This window comes from Alosa alosa, chromosome 9 (assembly GCF_017589495.1).
Source record: "Alosa alosa isolate M-15738 ecotype Scorff River chromosome 9, AALO_Geno_1.1, whole genome shotgun sequence".
In the NCBI taxonomy this organism is placed as follows: domain Eukaryota; kingdom Metazoa; phylum Chordata; class Actinopteri; order Clupeiformes; family Clupeidae; genus Alosa; species Alosa alosa.
In genome coordinates this window covers 11,419,714-11,442,630 of record NC_063197.1, presented here as the reverse complement: position 1 = coordinate 11,442,630, position 22,917 = coordinate 11,419,714, and the positions used below count along the sequence as shown (strand labels likewise).

The 22,917-nt window shown below is 42.7% G+C and overlaps 1 protein-coding gene across 1 annotated transcript; it reads left to right on the top strand.

The window, feature by feature from the left end:
* The first annotated feature begins 1,192 nt into the window (after positions 1-1,192).
* Positions 1,193-17,988, top strand: LOC125300270 (cytochrome P450 2J6-like). Its single transcript, XM_048252035.1, is given in 12 exon segments — positions 1,193-1,467; positions 1,608-1,634; positions 8,149-8,478; positions 11,174-11,336; positions 12,526-12,675; positions 13,692-13,713; positions 13,884-13,896; positions 13,965-14,106; positions 14,453-14,640; positions 16,699-16,810; positions 16,813-16,839; positions 17,186-17,988. Coding segments are annotated over 12 exon segments (1,569 nt in total). The 5' UTR covers positions 1,193-1,254; the 3' UTR covers positions 17,368-17,988.
* The last annotated feature ends 4,929 nt before the right edge of the window (positions 17,989-22,917 follow it).

Sequence of the window (22,917 nt, the reverse complement as noted above, 5' to 3'; positions counted from 1 at the left end):
AACCTTCTTCCATTTGACCTTGAAATCTCCCACATGTTTTGGGTGAACTTTCGTAGAGATTTAATAAGAGTTTTGCCACTCATCCATAGAGCTTTGACTGGTGAAAATCTCGAGCAAATGTTGCTGCATGCATAGTTTCTCCCATCTCAGCTGCTGAAGCTTCTTCAGAGTTGTCAGGTGTCTTGGTGGCCTCCCCCAATTCTTTTTCTTGAACGGTTTATTGTCACGGCCTGCTCTAAGCGGATTTGGACATTTGCCATTTTCCTTACATTCCTTAATGATGGATTTCACTGACCTCCAGGGGATATTTAGTGACTTGAGCATGTTTTTGTAGCTATCCCCTCACTTATGCTAGTCATTAACCTTTTCTTTTGGTTGTTTGAAGTGTTCTTTTGTCTTCATGGTGGAATTATAGGCAGGAATACTGATTGACCAGTGATGGACCTTCCAGACCTAGGTGTCTTGATATTACTATACTATACACATTCACTGCACTCAGGCATTCTCCATTTCACAAATTGTGAGACTATTAGCACCAATTGGCTGGACCACTGTTGATTTAGGTCAGTTACTTTAAGGGGGGTATTTAAGCAATCACTTATTTTGCATCATATATTTTTAATTAATTAATATTGTAAATAAAAGGCCAAATTAAATTGACAGAGTCAATTTATTTTACCACCTCATTACCCTGTCCCTTGGCAGGGGGTAGAGGGTATTGTCAGGTCTATCTATCTGTCTGTGTGTCCATTCACATGACTTAAAAAGTGCTGGTCCAAATGCAGGGAGGCCACCATATCTCAGTCTTCCTACATGGGCATCCAGATTGGGCTCAGAATACTGCGTGACAGACAGGGATAAGGACCTGCAAGTGGCCTGACCGGTCCTGTTGATTGTTATTTCATCTCTGGTCCTCGCCACTAATCCTTTCCTTGTGATAGTACGACTTTCTGGTTAAATCAGAGAGCAGCAATTTTATATTGGATAAACATGTAGAAATGTTACCTTTATGAAGGACCCTGTAAGTATTTACTAAATGGTTACCATTGTGAAACAGTCTGAGATGTCTTCCTGTATACTGGAACTTGATAATGAGCCCTCCCACGAATTCATTGCCTTAGATATGACAACAGGACAAAGTGCAACACGTCTGAGAAGAGACTGGGCTGGCTTGGGTGTATTTAATCAGCTACATAAGCACAGTCAGGGGTCAGACAGAGAGAAAGGCATTCTCTAAAGCACGTAAACTTGAGAATGGCTCCTTCATTATCCTCAACGTTCAGCTCCTCCTTACTGAAGTGGATGGACATCCAGGTGCTGCTGGTGTCCACCATTGTCTTTCTGCTTCTAGCGGACATCATGCGGAGGCGCAGGCCAAAGACCTTTCCTCCAGGTCTACTGTGTTGGCCTGTCATAGGCAACACAGTCACCATTGACTTCAAGAAAGCCCATCTGGAAATGTGCCGGGTAAGTGTTAGACATTTATGAGAACAAGTTTTAGAAACTGATATTTATGAAAACTGGTCACTGTAATAATGAAAGAATACATGAAAGATTGTCACAAGAATTCTTCTTCTTCTTCTTCTTCTTCTTCTCTGTGGCAGCAGTCCCCAACCACCGGGCCGCGGCCCGGTACCGGGCCGCAGGACATTCCTAACCGGGCCGTAACCTACGACATGAGTTTTTAAAAAAATGCATGCAAACTAAACTAAATTTAATTCGCAATAATGTCACGTTTTTTACATGGCATAGGCCAGGGCTCTCAAGTTTTGAAGTTTGCAAGGAGTGAGACTTTGTTTCTCAGGGGGGAAGGGGCGTGGCATTGGCACAGTGCCACGCCCCTACCCCCCTGATCGAAGTACACGAAAGTCCTACGTCTGCTTGAACTACTCGTGGTGCCACGCCCCCTCCCCCTGATCAACAGACCCACCCTCCCCATGTCCCATCGACCCAGCTTCATGAGAGAGCACAAATTCCATTATTTCAAATGCACTGTTTTATTTATTCTACTGTAGAACCCTATAGATAGATGAGATGAGAAAAAGCAAATTTAGCCCCAAAATGGTCTCTTGAACAGTGGTGGTTCTGTCCGTGTGTGTGTGTGTGTGTGTGTGTGTGTGTGTGTGTGTGTGTGTGTTTATGAGTGATGTTGTGTGTTGTGTTTGTGGCAGATTTTGATGCCTTGATGACTGATACTGGGGGCTCCCATTTAAAGCACTGTGGTTCAATGTCAGCCATTTTCACAGTCATGAGGCCATCCTTAAAAAATATTCTTGTTTGCAGTAACAGCCAAAAAAAAAAATAAAAAAAAATGGGTCGGTAGGTAGGTCAATATTTTTTTTTTCAAGATTCAAAAAAAAAAAAAAAAGTTCAATTTTGGTCATGGTGATTACGTAGGTATGAATTTAAACAAATGTGCATATTGTGACGTACAGTAACTGACTGGGTCCTCAACCCGTGCCTTCAGGCGCATCACTGCAAACCTCAATCTGATGCAGGTTATGTAGACCAGCCTTTCGCAAACTTCTTTGACCTGAGGCCCAGTCATGACAGACTTTGGGGTCATAGGGCTCATTTACACCTACCCAACCCCACTCCCTCCAAATCAAATTATCATAATCATTATCACAATCATTATTATGCCATTGTTATACATGCACTTTAACTTAAATGTTTTGTGACATGCACATCAGAGGACTGCTTTACAAATGTAAGATATAATTAGTTTCATAAACAGCAACAATGGGTGCTATTGTTTTGGGATGTTTTCCTCATGCATCATACATTGGTAGAAAATGGAGGAAAAAAAACATGTTTTTTAATGAAGTTTAATTTGAATGCCTGAATGTAAGGATTCAGGAAACACAATACCAGCTTTTTTGGCGAGCAGATAGGCGTAAATCACTGATCTGTTGATCTTTAACAGCTTTTGGTCTCGTTATATTCAAATTTGACTATACAATACAATACAATACAAGTGCTATACAGTGTATTATTCAGTCTCTGCTCTGTTTCTATGGAAGTTTCAAAAATCAACGTTGTTTTAAGTGTCGTTAAACAATTAAATAGCATTCTACAGGTTGAAGCGGAGCTTTGATACCAACGTTATCGATTAGTTTCAGTTTCTCTCACGCAGACGCCTGCATTGAATGAACGCTCATACCACCACTTTATTGCATGGCTCCATGTTTAATGACATCGATAGCAGAAACGTTTGTTTTCTTTTTTTGTCGGTCCGCGGTATCTCGATCAACTGGCAGCAAATTATCAGACGAAGCACAGGGCCTAATTTCACTCCACGACTCCGTGGTCCAGCAGTCTCCACGTTGCGGACCCACATCAAAACAAAACTATTTCCTGATTGGTTGAGAAATCCTATTTTCTGATTGGCTGATAGGTTAGTAACTGAACAGCAGCTCTCTGAGCTGAATGAGCACAGACAGCAACGTTGTGTGACACGTTTGTAAAATATAGCCCTTAGAAATTTCTGTGCGGGCAATTTAATAATTTCTCAGAGTGAGAAATACCATGTGTGGCGTGTGAGCGTGTGAAGTCATTGAAATGCGTGTATCTCACGCTCAATGCGTGAGACTTGAGAGGTCTGCTTATAGATGTAGCTTCAAGTTGTTCAATATTCATAGTTCATATTGTTCAATTTTCACTTCTTCACTTCACTGTTCATACATAACTGGAGCTAGTTCTTTTCAAGTAATGCATGCACAACACATATGGAACATGGAACCCCCCCCGCCGGTCCGTGAAAAAATAATAGGAATCAAACCGGTCCATGGTGCATAAAAGGTTGGGGACCCCTGGTGTAAGGGATTAGAAATACTAGCCTTTACTTAAGTTTAAAAGTAATGCCAAGGGGCTACTCCCCTGTTCAATACAACCAGATCCACCAATACACAGGCAACACACAAGATTGACTAATTTACCACAAAAGTTTATTTGAACAAGCACAAAATAGATACAGGACTGTAGGAAAGTAGGCAGATGTAACAGGGCACCACCATTTGGGGTCAACAGCTGTCCCGTATTTGTGTCCCGGCTTGCCCAAACTAGGATCCCTTCACACAGTCGCAGGTGTTCCCACTCCCGTAGTAGTCTCCGACCTTTGGCTGAAAGGGATTGAGCGTTCACTTGCCGCCGTGTCTTGCCTTCAGCCTTCCACTGGCGGATCCATCCAAGGTCAGTGTCTGCTTCCTGCATGGTGGGCCAATCAGCCTCAGGATGGTTCTCCAGTTTAAAGAAACTATAGTTTCTATCGTTCCGCTCCGCCAGATGGAGGCTGCGACTTGCATAGGCGATAACCCTTTCTTTCCCCTCCTGCACCTGAGCAAGCACAACCCCTAGGCCTTGAAAGCTAGCATCTGTGTAGAGACGTAAGGGGGCCTTTAAATCTGCATACGCCAGGACAGGGGTCTGGAGGAGAAGCCCCTTGAGTTTCTCAAACGCCGCCTGACATTCCGGGTTCCACGCAACAACTGCAGTTTTCTTCCCCCCGTACCCTGAAGCAGTTCAGTTCAGTTCAGGTTGCTTGTTCAGTAGCAACGCGATCTTGGAGAATCCGGGAATAAACCTATGCACCATATTGCTATGTAGCATAGTTATACACCATTTGAAAGCTTTGACTCTTGGGAATCCAAAAATGACAACAATTTTTTCATGTACAATCTGTATAGTGCTTCACATTCTCAGATTAATCTTATTATGTCTCAATTAAATTTTATCCAAAATGCCCCCCTCACCCTCCTCCGCTTTTGGTGCTACCCTGGCTGCAGCACAATAAGTAGATGCCACATATTGGTACTGAAATATTCACAAGAATCCATAGAAATTTAATCTTCATGTTGTATTATCCAATATTAGTTGTATAGTCTATCATATACACACTACACTCATTGAAGCAACAAAGTAAATGCAAAAATAGAGACTTTTTTGTAATTATTCCATATTTTGTGTAGTCAGTCTATATCAGAACACCTGACATACAATCTAAATAGTCCACAAGAAACCTCAAAGTGTTACCTCTCATTTGAGACCAAGATTATGCTTCTACACAAAGGGGTTTGTGTGCAGTAAGCATTTGAATGTCAGTATGCATTTTGGATAACCAAAAGTCTTTTCATAGGCATTTTACAAAACACATGAGCATACCTTGGCAAATAATGGTCTAAAGCACTCATATTTTCACACAGCTTCACAAGACCTGGTGCTAGGGCTCAGTTGTGTTTCTAAGTGATATCAAGTGACCTACAGGGCTGAAATGTGGTCAGTTCAGAGATGCTTGTAATCCAGCAGAAAGAAAAAAACTATATTCTAGCCTCTGTAACTCTGTGTCAGTACATCACACAGTTATTTTGACTGTTTATCACGGAAACTACAGGTTCTCAGCTTTCTATAGAGGTCAAACATTTGATGGTAGGCCCCAAAAGAGGTGGGAACAATGCCCTTATAAATAGGCACAGTGCAATTTCAGGCAAAAACTTTTGCAAAGACATTTGTATTGGAATTCATGTGGCCATGATGGTGAAGCCGCTCAAAGACTTGTTCCAGGTGGACGAAGTGGCTATCAAAGTCAGGGGAGTAGATGATGACATCATCGAGGGATGTCGTGGACCCGCTCCACCCGCTCCCAGACACCTTTGCATGAGGCGCTGGAAGATAGCGGGTGCATTACACAACCCAAATGGCATCCTCTCCCACTGGTAAAGAACCATAGGTGTTACGAAGGCAGTCTTCTTGTCATGTGGGCCGACCTCAACCTGCCAGTAACCACTGGCCAGATCAAGGGTCGAGTACCATGCAGCTTTCTTCAGTCCTGTCAGTGATTCCTCGATCCGAGGAAGAGGGAATGCATCCTTATGAGTCACAGCGTTTAGTTTCCTATAATTGACACTGAACCGCCAGGTGCCATCCTTCTTTTTCACTAGGACGACGGGAGCAGCCAAGGGACTCTGTGACTATCCCGCTAGCCAACATCCCCTGAAGCAAGGTGCACAGTTCTGTTTACAAACTGAGAGGGGGGGCAGGCCTATAGCGTTTCTCTATGTCCATAGTCTTCCTCGTGGGCAGCATAGACACAGAGCAGGTTAGTCAATCTTTCTTGCTAACCTGCGGTCAATCCCTCCCCCTGTAGGGAAACGGAACGGCAGGGTGGTTGTTGTCGTTCTCTGTGCACATGGGGTGTACATAAACCTCAATTTCCGAGCCACCTTTGGGCCATAGTACCAATTGACCTGTCGCTAAACTTTAGAATACATACAAGGTGACAAGCAGTTGTGGCGAGTAGCCGTGCAAATCATCGTGCAAAAACCAGACGTTAATGCTAGCTAGCTAGCTAGTGGAAGATTGATACTAAGATATGTTAGGTTACGTTAATATTTGATGTAGTAAGAATATAGTAGTTGGTTAATGAGCATTTTCATCTTGGGATTTAACAGGGAACCTGTGCCCATGTTGTTGGCTTAGTAGCCTACATTACGTCGAGCTGTTTCAAACGCGAGAGACGTCCTGTAGGCTACTGTTGATGAAAATATACCCCGTTTTCTAGCCTCTCGTGGTACCGGTTATCAGTATTACACGTAGAGGTGGATTTTGTCGTTCGTTCTCATGACACAGTTCGTTCGTTCTTTCGTTCATTTGCATTTCCGGTAGCCTACAACGAAGTTCAGCAGTGAATCATGGAATGCAGGTTCTCAGCTCCTTGTTTGGGAAAACGGTCAACACAACACTGTAATTGTAGCGGCAAATATAGCTGCAACTTCATGATTATGTGTACTTTTAGACAAAACAGCAGTAGCTAATGTGTTCATTCACCTTGACATTACATTGACATATTGAAGGTAAATAGAGTAGACTACGGCTAGATCAGCTAATTTCTTTTTTAAAAATGTGTTCATTCATAAAGGAACAAAGACCCAGTAGGCTATGCCGACAAACATGTTTAAAGGCTTGGCAGAAAGATTATATTGATGAAAAGGTTGAAACTAGCTCATTTTTTTTTCTTTCATGGAAACGGTTGCTATGCTTTCATGCCCCTCATTGGCTATTTCGATGAGAACGTTTTAGAAACAATACAGACAACAGCATACGATTGGTTTGGCTCTCGCCTTAGGAAGCTGGGCCATAGGCATTCACAGCAGCACTAGGTCAGTGTGATTCAGCAACGAACGAAAGAACGAACAAGAACTGGAAAGGCGAACCAGTTCAGGTCGTTCATTTTAAAGACCCGTTCAAAGGAACTAGTTCGTTCGCGACCGACCCACCTCTAATTACACGTCCCCCTGCAAAACGTTTGGCCATGGTTATCCGTCGGGGTCTTTTATATATGGAGTTAATAAACTCCATAAATAACCATTAATTTGTCATTTTATGCCTCCTCCCTGTTGTTTCCTATGGAGTTGTCCGAGCTGATGTCCGAGTCCCGTTGAGGCTGGACTGTCATTGGCTCATCAGCGTTCTAAGGGTGGCGCTTAGCGACAGGTCAATTGCTTCTGGTCTTGGATGTTGGCGGAGTTTACCTGTGTGACTTGGTCTAACGACTTGCGGGAGGGTAGTTTCACAGGATAGGGGTGTGGGTTGCATATGTGGAGGGGCAGCTTGCCGGCCTACAACTGCACTATCGCTCGTCCAACCCTTCATTCTCTTGTCTCACCCCCAAGTCCTCCACCACTACACAGCAATTTGGATGGCCAGTGGCCTGTGGCACAGATGCCCACAGCATCATCTCTGTCTCAGGGGGTAGCAGGATGGGCTCTGGGGAATGCAGCCGTGCCGTGCCCTGGAACTCAGTCATAGAACTGATGGCCTGCACACGTTGGCATACCTGGAAGGCCTTCTCCCTTCTCTCCCGGCTGGTGTGCTGTGGAACGATCGATTTGAACGCTGCCAGACCAGGGAGGAATTGGCAAGAATTCAAAATTACTTTCACCCCTGCTTTTACATGCAAATTTAAAATAAAAACCACTTGTGAATAACCAAGAATGTTTTAATGTGGATATAATTTGCAGGGATTGGACTGGTATGATTTTTCCTAGCCTACTGCATCATACTGGCATGATTTAAAACATCACAGGGTGAAAGTGAGAATTAATGTCCTTTTGATAAAATTTCAAAATATCGAGATATATATTATACTACTAGACTAAAAATATCCCGATATTATTTTTTAGCCATATCGCCCAGCCCTACGGGCACATAGGCTCGTCTTGTGCTGGCCTCTTCAGCATGTTGGTTCTGCTCCTGCTCTACAGCCTTGGCCTCCTTGCAAACGTCCGAGAACGTCAGAGTGGTATTCCTCCGTATCAGCTTTTGGAGCTCTGTCTGCAGGGGTCCTGGCCGAAGCCCTGCTACAAGCTGAGACTGCAACATCTTGTCACAGTCATCACCTTCCTCTTTACTCCGCCACCTGGCAAGACACTCACGCAGTCGCAAGCTAAATGCCCCACCTCCTCTCCATCTTGTTGCCTGCAGGTAAAGAAACGGGCCTGCAGCTGGACAACTGTGACTCATTCCCCATACACATCCTCTAGGGCAGTGGTTATCAAACTGTGGTACGGGTACCACTAGTGGTATGCGGACTCCTTCTGGTGGTACTACAGGAGTCTCCAAGATTTTTTTTTATAAAGATGACATAATTACTTCAAATTATATCAAAAATATATATCATTCATAATCCTCACTGAAATTAAATTTAAACTGTTTTTTGTCTTTCATGAAAAAAGTAGGCCTATATGTATGTACAGTAATGTTATTAAATGGTTGACAAGCTAAATTTTAAACTGTGATGGCAAACAAAGGGAAAAAGCAAACATGATGGATCAAAAATATTCATGCAATCATGGCTCCAAACAAGAAGTATTAGAAAGAGAATTGTGGTAAATATGTTGAGCAGAAACTGAAGTTGGTGATAATGAGCCCAGCACAAGTGACTAGTGAAGCTTCCAGCCAGCAACAAACAACGCAAAACGTGTACAATATACAATATGTGAAATTGGCCTACACTATTGTATATTAATGCCAGTATAATGGTGGTACTTGGAGAGTATGGAGTTCATTTTGTCTCAGTAATATTTGTAAATGTGCAGAGGGTGATCCACAAGTATGTCTTGATTTGAATGCGTGTTTTGATAGCTAGCTAGCTGACGGTTAACCTGTAACCGGTTGGTGCTGTCACAGTGAATTTGTTCCGGCCAGGGAAAAAGTTCCGGATGACGCAACAATACCGTTCTAATCAGCTGTCTGATATGGTGTGCGCTCGTGAATATAAAGCAGGGGGAGCAGTTCCGGAAGACGTAACAATAGCCTACTTTATTTTTTACAGTCTATGATTAAGACATTTGAATGAGAAAACATACTGAAATAGACATTGAATTGCAGTGGGATGGACAACAAATGCAGTGATGGCCTATCGTTTTCTATAGTAGGCTACATTAACATAAACATAGGTCTATAGTAGCCTAGGCTATTGTACAATGTGACCGTCAAGTCCTCCGTTTAAACTAAATAAACTAAAAAAAAAAAAATAAACGTGTTTGTTTCTCGGACTAACGTTTAAACAGCCTACCTTTACCTTGTACCTGTGAAGGTCAGTAGCTCTGGATATGTCCAGCTCTGAAGCTGTATGCAACAGTCTGGCAGTAGTAGTCTAAGTAGCCAAACCAACATTGAAGACGTGTTCCTTTTCGGTGTTATTTTGGTTATGTTGATTGCAACAGCCTAGCATTATACCTGGCAAAAAAAAAAACATGCTTGTTTCTTTTTTGAGGATAATAAAAAAAAAAAAAAGAACAATTGAGTCCTAAGAAAAGTGAGAAGCCTCATAGCAAATTATAACAGCCAAATCCGCCTACGTAATCTTGTTAATTTGGAAATTCGCTAACATACATATTTAATCTTTTTAAAAAGTAGGCGAAGTGAACTGCTAGTGCTTTAACAAATACCATTTGGTGTGGCTATAACAGAGCATACATAGAGTTACAAGATACAAGAGTTAATATAGCCCACATCCAATAATTCATGCAACATATTGGTAGACTAAAAAATATATTAGATGTTAGGTTTCAGAGAAGTGAAACATCCCACACCTAGTATTCTTTTCATTTTACATTTATTAATCTAACAGACACTTTTATCCAAGGTGATTTACAGCAACAGAATAACATTTAAGCTACAGTGTCTAAATGTTAAATAAATGAGACCATAGTAAGGAATTACCACTGCATTTGTTAATACCAGTATTAGAAGATAGGAATGCCTACGTATTTAAGTACTAGTCAAAGTGTGGTAAGAGAAGTGGTGGAAGAGGAGGTAGAGGGAAGAAAGGGAAGTGTAGAGGAAGGTGGTGGAGGATAGAGAGGAAAGAGCATGGTAAATGTGTAATGTGTGAGGTTGTCAGAGCTGTACAGCTGCACTGGGTTGTCTGGACCTCTTCAGGGATTTCTCTCCATATATGTTCCAGAAGACTAGAGAGCCGGCCTTCGGCGTTTGTGTGTGCGTGTGCAAATTAAAAGTTGTGTGAAAGTTAAGAGACTCAATACACCAGTGTTGGGAGTAATGCATTAAAAAAGTAATGTAATTACAGTAATGCATTGCTTTTTGCTGTAATGCAGTAATGTAAGGCATTACCAATACAATTTCAGTAATATTTTACTCGGGACAATTCTCAGTAACTGAAGTTACTTTGCTTTTTTAATCCAAAATTGAGAAATGCTCAATTGGCACCAGAGAAGATTATCCAAGAATTAAAAAAGTAATCTATGCTGGTCCTGGAATTTGATTGCCTTGTTTAAATGACTGTAGAAAGGGAATTTGAGTTATCTCTGCCATTCATGCAACAGATCTAACATGGTTAGGCTATACTTCTCATTTCAAGCAGTGAGAATAACTAAAATGTTGCTTTTATAAAGATTGTAGCCATTATTCTCAAACTATTTGCATTAAGTCTACACCACTGTAAGTGTAAGGAAAGGCAACCAGCAATGATGAGAACCATTTAAAGTCAACATACAATTTCACTATGGCTATATTTTACTATATTAAGTTGTGAGTGACCTTTGGCCTTTAGGGCATCTGCTATTCCATAGCTGGCTCCAACTATTCCGAAACATCTTGCCACTACAGTAAATGCCTTTTGAGCCCTTATGATGATGTCTCCTGTCTCTCGTAGCTGGCTGAGGAGTATGGGAATATCTACAGCCTTAAAACGAACTCCTCATGGTCCGTGGTGCTGAACGGCTACAAGATGGTGCGAGAAGCTTTGGTGACTCAAGGAGACACCATGGCTGACCGGCCTGAGAGTGCACTTACAGTGGAGGTGTCCAACTGTCCTGGTAAGACCAAGGATACACCTTCTGTCATATCATTATTCACACATGAATGGTGTCGATAAACTGCAACTTTTTTTTTTGCATTGGTGCTAGTTTGTACTAGATCAGGGGTTCCCAAACTTTTCAACCCGCGACCCCCAAAATAACCGTGCCAGAGACTGGCGATCCCTACTATCCCTGGATGTGACTCAAAAAATAAAATAAAATCTGCGCACCGGCCATACGCACTAGGCTTATCCAAACACAGGCTTAGCGACAACACAAAAGAACAGAGCAGTCTGTTATGATTTTACATATAGAAATTTACTATATGATAAAAGCAGAATACCTTAGTCAAAAAATAATATCCATGTAACATGAGTGCACATTATTGCTGTCGTGCAAACTTAACTTTGAAACATTACTTTAATTTCCATTTTAACAGAAGAATATCTCAGTCAGGGTAATATGCACAAACTGTTGTAAACATATGTACATTGTTGCTGCGCAAATTTACATTTTGCCAACTATGTTTCAGCGTTAATCTCATCTATCTATGGATGCGCGCTATGCACGGGACACAGCAAGTCCATTCTTGGTTTAATTGTGGATACGGCCACATGGTGATCATCCTCCACATTTAGACGCGATCTGTATTTGTTTTTAATATATGTCAGTGCAGAGAAAGTCTTTTTGCACAGGTATGTGGAGCCAAACGGCGTCAGTACGTCCATCGCGGCCTTGAATAGCTGTGGATATTCCCTCTCGACTGAAATCCAAAACTCAGCAAGCGTCTTGGAATTAAAATCTGTCTTTAAAGTGCGGTCAAGTGACAGCTCTTTTATTTTTCCCAAATTTATTTGATTTATGGAAATCATTTCGCGACCCACCCCTCGGCGTCCCGCGACCCCCCGGGGGGTCCTGACCCCCACTTTGGGAACCCATGTACTAGATTATGTTCATGTCTAACTGTGGCTCATTTGGCAAAACAAGGCACAAACAGCACTGTCTTCATGAGTTCCTTACCTGACACACTTTTACAGTGTGTCTGTATAGGCCTGAAACAGAATGAAAATATCTGCTAAAATGAATGAATGAAAAGAGAAAAACCAGGGGGAGGTTTTTGATCATAAACAGGAAGTTTAGCGATAGGCTACGTTTTAAAATGGGGGCTGGACTCAGGCTCTGTTTACATGTTGTTTCCTTTCTACAGGTGTTGTCACCAGCAATGGATATTTATGGAGACAACAGCGCAAGTTTGTCCTATTTACCCTCAAGTATTTCGGAGTCGGCAAGAAGTCTCTTGAGTCAGCCATTTTAGATGAGTTTATTCATCTATCCAGAGATATTGAAGAACTTGATGGTAAGAATACAGTCTGTATTCTTGCTACTAATGCTACCCATACAGTGCATACGGAACATTTTCACAGTGCTTCACTTTTTCCACATTTTGTTATGTTACACCCTTGTTAATTAGTTGATTGGACATGATTTGGAAAGGCACACACACGTCTATATAAGGTCCCACAGTTAACGGTGCATGTCTGACCACAAAACAAGCATGAAGTTGAAGGAATTGTCTGTAGACCTCTGAGACAGGATTGTTTCGAGGCACAGATCCGGGGAAGGGTACAGAAAAATGTCTGCTGCTTTAAAGGTCCCAATGAGCACAATGGCCTCCATCATCCGTAAATGGAAGAAGTCTTGAACCACCAGGAATCTTCCTAGAGCTGACCGTCCCTCTAAACTGAGTGATCGGGGGAGAAGGGCTTTAGTTAGCGAGGTGACCAATAACCTGATGGTCACTCTGACAAAGCTTCAGGGTTCCTCTGTGAAGAGAGGAGAACCTTCCAGAAGGACGACCATTGCTGCAGCAATCCAGCATGTATGGTAGAGTGGCCAGACGGAAGCCTACTTACTGTAATAAAAGGCACATGGCAGCCTGTCTGGAGTTTTCTAAAAGGCACCTGAAAGACTCTCAGACCACGGAAAAACAAAATGTTCTTGTCTGATGAGACAAAGATGGAACTCGTTGGCGTGAATGCCAAGCATTATGTTTGGAGGACACCAGACATCGCTCAAAGTATTGAGCAAAGGCTGTGAATACTTATGTACATATTATATATTCGTTCTTTATTTCTAATACATTTGCAAACATTTAAAAATGTTGTCATTATGGGGTATTGTGTGTGGAATTTTGAGGGGAAAAAAATTATTGAATCCATTTTGGAATAAGGCTGTAACATAACGAAATATGGAAAAAGTGAAGTGCTGTGAATACTTTCCGTATGCACTGTACATCAGAAGACTCTAACAAGAAATACAAAGCTATAAAAAGAGATAGGGCGTTTATTTATCTCTTACTCCTTGTCTCATTAGGTAAGCCATTGAGATTGAAAAGGTGAGAAGTGTGCGTTTGTGTGTACGTGTGTGTGTGTGTGTGTGTGTTAGTATGTGTGTGTGTGTGTGTGTGTGTGTGCTGGACCTGTGACATGAGGTGCCATATTATCTTCTGTGTGCTCTATATGCCCTAATGGGTCCTCAGAATGACACTTGCTCACTTGGCCACAGGAATGACACAAAGGTGTCATCCTAACAGCACATTTTCACTTCTGTCTTTTCTTTTTTCTTTTATCTGTGTTATCACTCAAGAGCAAGGAGAATGCAGCTGCTGGCTTCACCGAGGACAATCTGATCATGTGCTCCCTGGACTTGTTTGTGGCCGGCTCCGAGACCACGTCCACCACCCTGCGCTGGAGCTTTCTCTACATGGCCAAGTACCCGGATGTCCAAGGTAACGTGAGTCCACTGCACACACACACACACACACACACACACACACACACACACACAGTGGCCAGCCGGGGAGGCGTTAAATGTCTCTGCCATTTCAGGAGTGATCCTGCTGAAACCATCATTTTCTGCCTGGGCCTCCCCTGGGGCGCCCGATGCATGAAATTGATTTTTTGAAAATGTAACAGATTTTGAAAAAAGTCGTCCCCAACCCCACCCCACCCCCCACACACACACACATCCCAAAAAACCTTGTGCTTAAACTTAATATTGTTTTTTGCTATTTTCATCATCAAATAGAAAACATTGATTTTTTTCCCTTCTGCTCTTTCCACTTACTTCAACAGAAAAGGTCCAGGCTGAGACAGACAGAGTGATTGGTCAGTCACGTCTTCCTACCATGGCAGACAGGGCGGACATGCCCTACACTGATGCGGTCATCCACGAGATTCAGAGGATCGGCAACATCGCCCCACTGGGCCTGCCCCGGTATACCACCAAAGATGTGCAACTCGGCGACTACCTCATCCCTAAGGTGACTTTCAATACACCCCTGCCCAAAAACACGCTAAAAATAGTTATCACTGAAGACATTATAAGATATATAGTATGAACAAATACAAACAGATGTTGGAAATTCAATAATAGATCTGTAATTTTTTTCTGACTATGCTAAATGTGATCACTGATAATTCAATGCCCAGGTGAAAAAAAAAGCTATTAAAAATATACTTTTTAAAAGTGTACTAAGTACAGTTCGTACTTTTTTCGTCAAATCCAAGTGTAGTTAAGTGTATTCAATTATGTATTAAGTTCAACTTAAAATCTATTTGACTACACTTCAAGTGTAAATTGTATGCTAAAATGGAACAACTTTTTTCAAACTTTAAGTGTTCTTAAGTACATTTTACAAAAAGAGATTCATGAGCATTCAGAACACAGTCACAGTACACTTTTGTAACATCCCAAGTGTACTGGAAATGTACTTAAAAGGCATTACAGTATAACTCATAATAGAGTAGTAGTGTATTTTGAATACACTCTTATCATTCTCATTTCTATTCATTTGGCATGCTTCTGTAATAATTTAAATTAACTTCAAACTCCTGACTACAATAAGTGCTTTGAAAGTTTGCAGTTATGTTATTAAAAGTTTAGTCTTAAGATACTTTAAGCATTATAAAGGCATGTAATTTAAGTATAATATTAGTGTGATTTAAAATTGTACTATTAGTACTCTCCTACCTATTGTGTTACATGATAAATTACACTTTATGAGAAAAACATTTTATTAACATGAATGAAAATTACAGATTTCTCTCAAAACAAAACATAATATTCATCCATAACAAACATAATATTCATCCATTACAAAAATAAAACATTTTTTCTGAAAGTTATGGATCTCTTGAGCATATCTTTTCAAGTTGGACATGGACGCGATAAAACATGCATTTGGGCGTATTATATTGTTTCACACGCATAGATATTAAATGCAAGCATGCAAATTCTCTGGGCGCGCGGACTCAGAGGAAACTGCTCCCTGAGCGAGGAAAAAATACTGCGAGTGAGGAGGAATCTGACCAGTGAACCTGGTTCCCGCCCCCAAGTAGAGACCCACGAGAGCAGAAATTCACTTCCCGTGAGCAGAAATCAACTTAGAGAGAGCCTAGTGATTTTTCGAGTGACTGTTTGGAGCGCTGGTCAGATTCCTCCTCACTTGCAGCATTTTCTTCCTTGCTAACACTATATTACAACTCTAAGTATTACCAATTTAATACACTTAACCAAAATAAACTTCTTTACCATTTAAAATACACTAACAATACACTAACAACAAAGTACACTTTTTAAAAGTACATTACAAAAACACTTTGAATATTGCAGAAATTGAGCGTCAGCGTCAGTTCTGGCAGGCCAAGTAGTCAAGGCGCTGCTAACCGCTATGGGCGTCAGCTGATCAGCTGTCAACTCCCTTCGCACTCCCTCGCACTCCCCTCGCTTCTAAATGGCTACATCCAAACAGAGTTTTATTTAAAGCTGCTTTAGTTATTCCTAACTGCTTGCTGCTCGCATTTATGCAACCCACCTCCTCCCCTGCTCCACCCTGTCGTGTATAACATGGCATAGGCTTTATGTCATAGTTGCCTGCTCTGTTCATATGGGGGAATAGTTTAGCTCGCTCAGTGTGAAACTGTGTGAGTCCCCCCTAATGCTGCTGCTGTCCCCAGGCTCACTGCTCTTTCATGGTGCTCATGAAAGGTCTGGGGACCCCTCTGAACAGAGCCATACCGCCAAATTTAATTTGTAATATATTCAATAAAATTTCCTAAAGAATTTATTGCCTGTGTTGTTCTTGACTTAATGAACCTGACAGAACTAGTATATTTACTTTTAGTACACTAAGTTGAACTTAATAACATCTACTTTGAAGAACTTTCTAAAAGTACATTAAACATACTTTACATAAAGTACAAAAAGTGTAAGCATACTTGTTTTATACTTCATATTTTAATCATATTTCTAACACACTAAAGTATACTACTTTTTTACCTGGGCACGAATATAAATGGATCTTTACATACTTTTGCAGGGTACCGAGATAATAGCAAATTTGACATCAGTGATGTTTGATAAGGAAGAATGGGAGACACCGCACACTTTTAACCCAGGACACTTCTTGAACAAGGAGGGGAAGTTTGTGAAGAATCCTGCTTCATCCCATTCTCAGCAGGTAGAAAAAGAGATGTAAACGTAGAATGCTGACAAATCATAGAATATCTACGTATATGTATGATTTTTAGTGTAGATCCACTACAGGCGTGTTTATATTTACAGAATATACTGTAATACCATCTCACTTTCATAGCAACAACATTGCTCTCTCAAATGAACTGAGAAACTGAGACAGATCTTAATGTAAAATCAGACTGTTATTTCACCTGGGTCATACTGTGCTAGATCATCATACATATTGCCTGTGACCTCATTTCAACCAATTGAATGTTTCTCACCCCCCCTCTCCCTCCTTCTCTTTCCCTCCCTCCCTCCTTCTCTCTCTCCCCTTCTCTCTCTCTCAGGGAAAAGAGTGTGTCTCGGGGAAAGCCTAGCCAAGATGGAGCTCTTTCTCTTCATCACATCCTTCCTGCAGCGGTATACTTTTTCAGTGCCTGCCGGGGTGAAGCCTGTGATGGATTTCCGTTTTGGCATAACCCTGGCACCCCAGCCACATGAAATATGTGCCACGCCACGCCATCTGTGAATGGTAGCAGAGGGCAGACTATAACTTTGGTTCTCTGTACCATCTTCTATTTGACTTTACTTGCTGAGAAAGGGCATTGCAGCAGGGAGATTAATGCTGGGTATTTTTTGTGGTTTTGGCGAAAAAAAAAAAAAACGTTTCATTGTGCTTCATTTTGATCAGTGTTTAAATTTCCAATGGGTGGGTATGCAACTGCACACACACATACACACACACACATTTTACTTTTTTATTTGTGTTCACATTTCAGAATAAATATTATATAAGGACACGCATTTGCAAGGTGCAAGGTGCAGGTGTAAAGTGGGGATTTATTGCCCCTTAGTGGTTAGAGTGTGTAGCAATCCTTTTTAAATTCAGTTTCATGTTTTTTTATTATTATTATTTTATTATTTTATACTAAATGTTGAGCATAATTGACTCTCTCTATGTAACATTTAACAACTGAACATACAGACATTAGATTAAATGTATGTGAATGTACTGTGTTGAGATTGATTTTGTTTAGCCGTTGTTATTGTTGTTGTTAATGCTGTTTAGTTGATGTGACTCATCCATTTTGTGGGGCAGCCGTGGCCTACTGGTTAGCGCTTCGGACTTCGGAGGGTTGCCGGTTCGAACCCCGACCAGTAGGAACGGCTGAAGTGCCCTTGAGCAAGGCACCTAACCCCTCACTGCTCCCCGAGCGCCGCTGTTGTTGCAGTGCGCCGGGATTAAACTGTGCTTCACCTCACTGTGTGTTCACTGTGTGCTGAGTGTGTTTCACTAATTCACAGATTGGGACCAAATTTCCCTCACAGGATCAAAATTATATTTATATACTTATACTTACATTGCAGGTCACAATAGAGTTTTTGAGTAAATAACTTACCGCAGTACCAAAGAATCTACTATATGTTGTGATATATAGCCTTTGTACTTTCAAGTAAAACATGTTAAAGATTAACTTTTGTGTGCATTAGAGTTTTGGAATCATATCAGACAAGGCACCAAACATATAAGGCTGAAGAATTATAAAGACAAATATAGCTGCAAGCAGCAATGTGGGGGCCTAGCAGTGCGCAATAGCAGGAACGGCATTGCCATGGCATGAGCAAGCACTCACAGCAAGTTTGATGGCAATTGAATAAAGAATGGCTGAGAAATAAGCTAATTAACTTTGTTACAGTGCCCCTAAAGGCCAAATTACACCAATGTCCTTGTGCGTTCTCACAATCAGCCACTATGTCCCTGGACTTCATACACCAAAGAGTTGCTGAGATGTGAGCTCACTTTCTTTATTACAGCACCCCTAGAGGCCAAATGATACCAATTTCCTAGTGCGTCCTCACAATCATGTACCAAGTCCCTATACCAAGTTTGGACTTTGTACATCAAAGCATTGCTGAGATATGAGCTCACATCCTGTATTGCAGCGCCACCTATAGAGGCCAAATGATCCTCACAATCAGATACCAAGTCCCTGTACCAAGTTTGGACTTCATAAATTACAACATACACTGGACAATAAGATGGACGACATTCGGTTGCTAAGATCAGCAAACAAGACAGTGAGTAACTGCTGTGTGACTCAGTATCATGGCTCAACGAGAACATCCCCGACTCTGCTATACACCTGGAGCAGCTAACGTGCTATCGAGCTGACAGAGCCCTAGCAGACAAAAAATGTGGTGGAGGAGTTTGTGTTTACACACATGATGCTTGGTGCCGAGACGCTACGGTAGTACACAGACACTGCTCTCCACTGGCGGAGTTTATGATCATTAAGTGCCGACCCTTCTACCTCCCCAGGGAATTCACCGCGATTCTGCTGGTCGTGGTGTACATCCCCCCCAGCAACAAAAACAGTGATAGGAGCATGGCACTGAATGAGCTGTATCGGGCCGTCAGTGAACAACAAAGTGAACACCCGGACCCGAGATTTCAATCACGCCAATCTCAAAACTGTACTACCAAAATTTCATCAACATGTAAACTTCCCAACAAGAGGACAAAACACCCTGGACCTTGTTTACACCCCACAGAAAGAAGCCTGCAAAGCCAAACCCCTTCCCCACATCAGACAGTCAGACCACATTAGCATCCTGCTGCTGCCCCGATACAGACAAAGAGCAAAAGTCACCAAACCAGTTGACATTGGGGAATACACAGACACTGTGACCTCCTACATCACCAAATGCATCGATGATGTTACAGAAATAAAACACATCACCACTCAGGCCAACCAGAAGCCATGGCTGACAGGAAACGTCCACAGACTGCTGAGGGCCAGAGACAAAGCCTTCAGAGCTGGAGATGTAGCTGGCCTAAGAACAGCGAGGGCTAACCTGTCCCAGGGCATCAGTGGGGTGTACTACGAATCTCGATTAGTGGGTTAGCGAGGTATGTTGCGCTCAAAGCCAGGCTATGCTGTGACACGAAAGTGGATCTGTTTTAGTGTCGCTATATCACCATGGTATCTTATGCTGTCAACCAAACCTGGTCGGGAGGAGGTTATGTGCTAAGTTATAGCTCAAATCGTGTAATCTACCGCACACTGACCAATCAATTGTCTTAAAAACGACGTTATCTCACGTGTAGGATTCTGTCATATATCTTACAGGTGGAGCTCCGCCTCTACTAACATTTTGGATCTCGAATGCGCTTTTAATAGTGCAATGCGTGCAAATATCCCACTATGGACGTGCATACCATACAACAACTGATGACAATTGATTTATTTGATGTTATAGGTTAGACACAAAAAAAGACCGCAGTGTAGATTAAGCTATCGCTCATGAATGCGGAAGTAATTGTTTTTAAATAGAGGCGGTCTTGTGCGTCTCCACGTTTCACGATTGGCCAATGTCATCCCAACACGAGAACGCGCACAGATCTGAGCTGAAAGCCTAGTTTGACAAATATATCACATAACTGCTATCGTAGTATCACTTAACGTATACCCCTAAGTCAAGGCTTTGTCAAGCCTCGATATGTCTACATACCCTAGATATGTCTAACGTGCTTCGTAGTATACCCCACAGGAAGGCAAAAAAGGATTACACAGACAAAATAACAACACACTTCAAAGACAGCAGAGACGCACAATGCCTGTGGCAGGGCATACAGGCCATCACTGACTACAAGCCTGCGCCACGGAGCTGTGAGAACAACACCTCTCTGCTAAATGACCTGAACAGTTTTAAGCCGCTTTTGAAACACAAAATGACACTCACCCACAGAAAACCCACCCCCCCCCACCAACCCCTGTACCTGTCCTCTGCCAGCGTGAAGAGGACACTAGCCACCATTAACCCCACAAAGCAGCAGGCCCAGACAACATACCAGGCCGAGTGTTGAAGGACTGTGCAGAAGAGCTGAAGGATGTTTTTACAGACATTTTCAACACCTCTCTGGAGCAAGCAGTCATCCCATCACTTTTCAAAGCTGCCACCATCATACCCGTGCCAAAGAAATCATCACCATCATGCTCCAATGACTACCGGCCCTGTAGCACTCACGCCCATAATCATGAAGTGCTTCGAACGGCTAGTCATGTCACACATCAAAGCCACCCTACCCCCACCCCGGACCCCTTCCAGTTTGCATACCGAGCCAAACGATCCACGGAGGATGCAATCTGCTCTGCCCTCCATCCAGCCCTCACCCACTTGGACAATAAAGACTCATATGTGAGAATGCTGTTCATAGACTTCAGTTCAGCATTCAATACCATAATACCACAACAACTCATCAGCAAACTGGACAAGCTAGGATTCAGCACCTCCCTCTGCAACTGGCTGCTGGACTTCCTGTTGCAGAGACCACAAGCAGTATGTGTCGGGAACAACACCTCAAGCACTCTGACCCTGAGCACGGGGGGCGGCAGGTGTGTGCTCAGCCCCCTGCTCTTCACACTGCTAACACATGACTGTACAACCACTCATAGCTCCAACCATCTGGTGAAGTTTGCGGACGACACAACACTGGTGGGCATCACTAAGGGCGATGAGGCTCACCACAGAGAAGAAGTAGACCTGCTGGCCAAATGGTGCAAAGACAACAACCTCCTGCTGAATGTCAGCAAGACCAAGGAGATTGTTGTCAACTTTCAGAGAGGCCACAAACAACTGCCACCACTGTCCATCGACGGAGATGCTGTGGAGAGAGGAGCAGCACAAAATTCTGGGGGTGCACATCAGCTTAACGACCTCTCCTGGACCACCAACACAGCATCACTGGCTAAGAAAGCCCAGCGCCTCTACTTCTTGCGCAAATTGAAGAAGGCAAGTGCCACGCCTCCCGCCATGACCACATTCTACAGAGGGACCATAGAGAGCATCGGTCCAGCTGCATCACAGTGTGGGGCTGGAAGCTGCACAGATCAGAACAGGAAGACCCTCCAGCGCATTGTTAACACAGCTAAGAGGATCATTGGAGCACCACTCCCTCCCTGCAGGACATTTACACCATCCACCTCACCCGCCAAAGCACTAATGATTGTCAAGGACACAACCCACCCTGCACACGAACTGTTCAGCCTCCTGCCCTCTGGAAAGAGGTACAGGAGCCTCCGCTCTCGCACCACCAGACTTGCAAGTAGCTTCATCCACCAAGCAATCAGGATGCTGAACACTCTACCCACTCTCCCATCACTGACAGCCCCCCCACCCACCAGCCAGCTAGGAATCTAGGATCCTGTCTACTTGAAATTAAAAAATCTGACAAGTATTGTTTGTGCGGCTTGGTCTGAAGATCATCTCCGCCAAGTTTCGTGAAAATTGGATGAATTGTGTAACCGCTGAAACTTTTCGTAGAGTTTGGACTAAATCCAATATGGCGGAGGTCCAATATGGCGGAAAGTGACAATAGTAGGAGTCATTGAACTCAGGTCGGTTCAGGGATTCCAACAGTGCCTGATTTGTGAAAATCGGACGCACCGTTCAATGGTCACATGTGTGAATGCAATCCAGGTTCAACCCATTGGTGGCACTAGAGTGTTGGGCATAGAGTTCTGTAAATTGGAGAGAGTGGTCATGGGACGGTCCTGAATCAGTGCACCGAATTTCATAACTTTAGACCCAGCGGTTCAATTTTCGGCCAAATTTTGACCCGTTGGTGGCGCTAGATGGCTGGGTTTAGAGATCCGTAAACTAGCGGGAGTGGTCAGTGGAGTGTCCAGGAACTTTCTGCCAAATTTCAGCACTTTTTAGCCAGGCGTTCTATGGGCTGCCATAGACTCCAATGGCAGAGGAATGATAATAGGAAAAGCTAGTAACTCAATGGGTGACTTCACAGCTTTGCTGCTAGGCCCCCAATGAAAAGCAGTTGTGGCTGCATTTTATGTGTTTCTCAAACAACTTAACCTTTTGAGCTAAAGTTACTTAAACACCTAATCCAATGATACACAGTGCCAGTGTTTAGTGCACACCAATCATAGCGTCTGGTCCAAAGGCCAAAAAGCTTCAGATTAGAACCTTTTTACACCAATCTCAGAATCTCGCATATGACTTCTGGCAAACTCAAGCTGGAAATTGATACAGTATGAGCTTTTGTTTGTTCCTTTGTTGA